The sequence below is a fragment of the Sinocyclocheilus anshuiensis genome, unplaced genomic scaffold, assembly GCF_001515605.1.
Source record: "Sinocyclocheilus anshuiensis isolate Anshui unplaced genomic scaffold, SAMN03320099.WGS_v1.1 scaffold160, whole genome shotgun sequence".
Taxonomy (NCBI): domain Eukaryota; kingdom Metazoa; phylum Chordata; class Actinopteri; order Cypriniformes; family Cyprinidae; genus Sinocyclocheilus; species Sinocyclocheilus anshuiensis.
The window spans coordinates 1,864,170-1,870,796 of record NW_015554119.1 but is presented as its reverse complement, the minus strand read 5'-3'; the positions used below and the strand labels follow the sequence as shown (position 1 = coordinate 1,870,796).

Here is a 6,627-nt window from a genome sequence, read left to right as displayed (position 1 = left end):
GTAGCCTACTGTCCGCGCAGTCGGATTTCTAGGAAGCTAATTACTCCTGCCTGAGTTCTCGTTTATTGACAATGGCTTCCTTGAAAAAGCTTGTCAAGGGACTAATAATGACCAGCTGCTTTCCACACTGCAGCGCAAACTAATGAATACTCTTTCAATCAGGGCTTGTGATGGATTTAATGACAAAAATAATTTCCGCCCACAGGCTGCGCGGAAAAAAACGGACCGATAATCAGAATTGCATTGCTCCCAGAGGACCCACGCCACACCGTTCTCAAAATCCGCGTGACCCGGATCAAACACCGGTGGTAAATGGGGTTCACTGTCTTTGTTTCAGTTCATTTGTGCTTGTTTTTGCTCGATAAGTGATGAATGAATGGCTTTATTGTATCAGTGTGGCTGCCATCTGTCTGTTCGTTCGCCGTCGTGGGAGGAAGCGGCTTTATTGATTCGATTCTGAGCTGAATGTCCCGCAAGTTTCCTTTGCAAACTATGCCAAATCTTGCAGTTAAATGACAAACAGGCTGACAGAAAAGAAAAATGACTCTTCTAAACGTGTGCCAGGACGTGAACATATTTCCCGAGGACATCCCTCGCAGCCTGGGGAGTCACATTTTGGCAGGCTTTGATTGGTTTGATGGTGTCTGCGTCCTCGCGGCTGAGCAAGCACGCTTGTTTCTCAACATACGAGACCTTTAAGAGGATTTACAGTGTTTTGCGAGCCGGGAGCCTTCGGGTTTGTGTCTCATTAATACCTGGGAATCTCTCTGGATTTGTTATGGGATGAAATGAATGTTGCGTACTTGCTGTCGTGCTATGAATTGGTGTAATCCTTCTTCAATTCAAGGTCAAGTTATTGAGGTCTGCACTTCATTATTAAGCTCTAATCTTTATTTAACAATTGATATGGTGAATATGTTAATAGTAACCAAATGCTTTTGTTTACAGTGCGTAGTTATAAATATAGAGGCCATATATATATATATATATATATATATATATAAAAAAACAATAAACCACTCACGTATATATAAATATAGAGGACATATATATATATATATATATATATATATAATAAAACAATAAACCACTCAGAGTGATTTTTACTGAAGGTTAGAGGTATTCTTATGCAAACAAAGTCCCTCTTAATGGAGGCAAAATCACTAAAAGTGGCTTATTGTAGTTCAAGTAATGTAATTTATATTGTTCCTTTGAATACTTGATTGGTCAGTACGGTTCATCCATTTTATAATATGCTACATTATTTAACCCTTGTTGTGCTAAAAATCCTTTACCTAATTTGGTGTTATGTTTTATTATCACAAAAAAGTGATAGATTGTAGGCCTCGTTGATCTGAGCTTATAAAAATAAAGGTGCTTCACGATGCCATAGAAGAACCTTTTTGTCTAAATGGTTCCATAAAGAACCTTTAACATCTGAAGAACCTTTCTGTTTCACAAAAGGTTCTTTGTGGCGAAAGAAGGTTCTTCAGATTACAAAAAGGTAAGAAAGAGATGGTTCTTTAAAGAACCATCTCTTTCTTACCTTTTTGTAATCTGAAGAACCTTCTTTCGCCACAAAGAACCTTTTGTGAAACAGAAAGGTTCTTCAGATGTTAAAGGTTCTTTATGGAACCATTTAGACAAAAAGGTTCTTCTATGGCATCGCTTGAAGAACCTTTTGAAGCACCTTTATTTTTAAGAGTGTACACACCTCATTTTGTCGATAATTATTGTAATTTTCACTCAAAAACTGTTTTTCATAAGCTCATATCATTGAGGCGTACGATTTATAAGCTATTTTTGTAGGTCAGTAATTTCAGGAACACCGCAAGAGTAACAAAGTGGCGGGAAAAAGGCCAAAAAAGTACAAAAATAATTTTTTCGAGGAAGTTGTTACACCGTGTGTGAGCAAAGTCAGTAAGTTTTAGTCCAATGCTATAACATTAACTAGCAATTTCAGGGAAAAAGAAAACCCTATGAGTGTCAAAATGACCAGAACACCACTTAAATAAATAACAAATATTTTTTTGGAAATTGTGCGGTTGCCGCACAATATGAACAGTAAACAAGGAAACAAACTCTACTTATAAAAAAAGAATACGATTTATTGTAATACTTCATTTGATCATAATATAATGTAATATTTCTTAATGTACATAGAGTATATACTTATTTATATATTTGGGCATAAGCTACTACAGAGGACATGTACAGTAATTAAAGCAAACATAAAAAAATACATCAGAATATCATTGGCACAGATGTGAAGAATACATATTGGGGAAAAAACTAAAACTTAAATGAACACGTTACAGTCTCACAGTGAATACATTTTCATCTTTTTTCACATTCATGGCTTAATACACAGATCTGGATGAAAAAATGGCTCTAAATTAAGAACTACCCAACTACCCAAATGTACCCAACATTTACAGAGACAAGCTGCCTCTTAATAGACACACACACACACACACACACACACACACACAGACACACACACACACACACAGACACACACACACACACCCTAAATATTTGATTTGAATGGGAGTTATTTGGGTTATAAAAAAGAATAAAGAAAAAAGCAGGATTTTCTACTGGGAGTTGATTGGCTTGTGAAATGTGCTCTCCTAAAACTAAACCAACCGGAACCAAAAAGCCTCTTTGTCCATGAAGAGATATTCGTACGTAGCAGTGTATTTTTGCAAATAACATTCTAATCTCAAATATATTATAGTAGATGTTTTGCAAATGGTTTTTAGCATGAAACTGATATGTGGGAAAATGAAAAAATAAAAGTTAAATATAAATAATAAAATCAGAAATACATTAACGCTTTTGAACTTTATAATTGATAACACTTGACTGAACATATTACAGTCTGAAAAATAATGTGGGTCATTGAAGGGTTTAAATGCTTTTAGGGGATAGGATATATACTGTACCTCTGTGAGATGAATAGGTGTTTTTACAGCATCTGTGTGACCGTATTTTACACACACCTGCTTTTGCCCTTGGTCAGTATTAACACTGCAGATCAGCTCTATTTCCGTAATTAATATGCTTAACTTGTGTGAGCAAACTCTGCCATCAGCCCAAATTAGCTAGCAAACAAACAAACAAGCTCAGTGCAGCAGAGCATGATGGGTAATGGAGCGTTATGCCTGATGGCTCCTTCAGTGGCAAAAGCAGCGGAGTCACGTGACACGGTCATGTGTACTGAGAGGCGGAGTTAAATGAGTGTCAATCACAGTGACAGTGTATTTACTGACTAATCAAGCGTCAGTCAGCGTGTACATAAAAGCTCAGCGGGGACAGAAAGGGCATCTTCTAGCTCTGCTGACACGGCGGTGCTGATCTAAACCCAATCACCTGCTGCTGACAGCGGCTGAATGAGACCCAGAACTCACGGGAAAACAAGAGCTAAAGATGCTGAAGGAGGTGAAAACCTGAGGTGTGAGATGTTAGTGTCACCCTGGAGGAGCAGACAGCTGAAGAACAAGCTTTATGGGAAAACTAAGTGTTATGGAGCTGCAAAGAGATCAAATTGAGGTCAATCCAGTGTAATACAATACAATAAATAAGATAAGCTGCTCCAGTGGAGTACAGTGGTAAAATGGACCAGAAAGAACTAAAAACACAGGAAATTAAAATGTTTTGCTTATCTTATGACAACCAAACAATGCACAGAAATTTGCTAACAGAACATGTTACCTGACAAAGAACAGACTATAAAATATATAAAACAAACACAACAGGGCTGCAATCACCATAAACACTGGGACATTTCCCTCGATTTTCATGGGGTTTTCAATTAATGCTTTCTAACAGAAACAATAAATATGTTAATGAAAAAAGCAAATGTAAAAATAAATAAATAAAAATTAAAGGAATCAGTGCTGAAAAGCAAGGTGTTGAAGTTTTAGATATACTACCGTTTGAAAGCTTTTTTTGTTTTTTTTAAAGAAATTAATACCTTTATTCAGAAAGGATGCATTATATTTATCAAAAGTGACAGTTAAAGACAATGTAACAAAATATTTCTATTTTAAATAAATGCTGTTCTTTTCAGCTTTTTAGTCATCAAAAAAAAAAAAAATCAGTAAAAAAATGTGTCAGTTTGCACAGAAATATTAAGCAGCACACTGAAGACAATGAAAGTAATTCTGAAAACGGGAGTATTGATGCTGAAAATCCGGCTTTGCATCACAGGAATAAATTACATTTGACAATATATTAAAATAGAAAACAGGGTCCCACTTTATATTAAGTGGCCTTAACTGCTATGTACTCACATTTAAATTAATCATTTGGTACAATGCACTTATTGTGTACATACATGTTTTTACATTGTACTTATATTTTAACAATACCTGCATGTAATTATTTCCGTAATTAATTTCTGTAATTACATTTATAATTACACTGTTGACCCATCCCTTACACCTTAACCCACCCTTAAACCTACCCATATCACCAAACCTGTCCCTAACCTTACCCTTCTTACCCACCTCAATAGCAGCAAAAGTATTTTGCAATACAATATGAAGACAATAAGTACATTGTACTTATTTGTTGATGTAACTACATAGTAGTTAAGGTCACTTAACATAAAGTGATACCGAAAACAGTTATTTTAAATTGCAATAATATTTCACCACATTACTGTTTTACTGTATTTTTGATCAAATAAATGCAGCGCTGGCGTGCAGACAAGTTTTCTTTCATACACATAAAAAAAAAAGAAAAATCTTATCAACCCCAAACTACTGAACGGTAGTTTCACTGTATTTTTTTGACTTCACCTCAGTGGAGTTCCGTATATATGATCTGCTTTAAATCTTTCCATACAATCAAAGCCTTTTCTTACAAACATATTGTCTGTTGTATGTGCATGAAATCAAATTCTGTACTCCTTTTGCAGTGTAAGAAAGGAAGAAAAGAAAGGACCACATTTCAGAATGCAAGAAAGAAGACCGGTTGCAAATTCAAGTATCGAGCCTTGCTGCCCTTCAAACACTGTAAGTAGAGCATGAGCGTGTTCTCTTAGTGTTCAGAAGAGTATTTTACAAAAGAACAACATAAGGAAATACATTTTCTAGTCAATGTGATGGCAAAACCTCTTTTCCATTTATTTGAGCCCATCCGATCCTGAATATGTAGTCATCCTGAATGACAGCCATGGATGCTCATTTAAACAGCAGTCTTACTTGAATGTATCATTTTAAAATCAGCTTTACATGACTGATTTGATCATATTATTGTCACCTTTGGAGTTACACTCCTTTGTGTTCCATGAAAGAAAGAAGAACACAGGTTTGGAGCGACATGATGGGTGAGTAAATGATGACCAAATGTTCATTTTAGTGAACTAACCATTTAAAATGAATGAACGTAACATTGAAATGAACATTGATCGAAGATGCTTAGAAATGCTCACTTTTTTGATAGTTAAGGCTGGAATGGTAAACACATTCAGAACATGTTCTCTGTGCACCCAATGAACACGGTTACAGGGGAAACCGACAGAATGTATTCCATCACAACACATAAAACCCAATGGATTTGGCTTATTTCACAGTGAGACTCGCACTTCACAACATAACAGTCGAAACACACAAACTATAAAAGAATGACTCAGTAAAAAGAGACATGAAAACACTAACGTAATGAAAAACTCAAACACCAATGACTGAATTTACTCTTCAAGTATAAAGCCCTGTGATATTGACCTCTTCAAGTTACGAACGGCGCAGCAAATATATGTTCGGTGACTGGAGGGAATGAAGAACCAAGGCGGTTGTTACAAGACCAGCTACACACCGAATTTACATTCACATAATTAACTCTCCAGTTAGGATTATTCAGTGTTACGTTACTACGTCATAAAGCTTCGTTAAGGTGTGTGTAGGCCTCCAGCTGTTAGTTTCCTCTATTTGCTTAGTATACAATGTTCTTCCTGTACAGACTTTACATATGTGAATTCACATTCACCGTCTGAATCTTCAATTTCAGTTTTTTCTTTGTGTCCAAAGACTGAAAAAAAAATTCCAGAGCTCATTAAGACTCTGAAATGAAGTGTGATTGGCTGACGTGACGTGTAATCTGATTGGCTCTCCCACTCAACTCAAGGCATGATGTCATCTCGAAAGCATGGCTATTTGAAGTAGTTGAGCCCGGCCACCAGAAGGAACTTCTCCAGGAAGAGTTCAGAGTCAAGCACCGCGATGTGAGCTGCGCGTCCGATCAGCGTGTTGGCCGTGTTCGGTAATGCGTGGAACACGTTCTGCCTGATCAAACGACAATTTGGAGCGCTCCGCAATGGCTGGAGTAAGTTATTGATCATCTCTGTATATACTGGACCTGTTAGAAAGCAAATACATTTATCACACACATTACATTCAACATATGAAATATTATATGACATATTAATCACAAATGTACTATAGTAGATGTTTTGCTGATGCTTTTTAGCGTGAAATAGATATATATTGAAAAAAAGAAAACAAAAGTTTATATATAAGTACATATACATACATATTGTTTTATAATAAATAAATTAAAAACTTTGGGCTTAATATATATTTTTTTCTTTTTGAAAGAAATTTTATTCAGTAAGGATAT

The 6,627-nt window shown here is 35.9% G+C and overlaps 1 protein-coding gene across 1 annotated transcript in view; it reads right to left on the bottom strand.

Annotated features, from left to right (window-relative positions):
* Positions 1-5,338: 5,338 nt before the first annotated feature.
* Positions 5,339-6,627, bottom strand: part of LOC107669948 (protein FAM135B-like) — a 41,887-nt gene continuing 40,598 nt past the window's right edge. The window contains 1 exon segment of the mRNA XM_016462381.1: positions 5,339-6,366. Coding sequence (XP_016317867.1) covers positions 6,161-6,366 — 206 coding nt within the window. The 3' untranslated portion in view covers positions 5,339-6,160.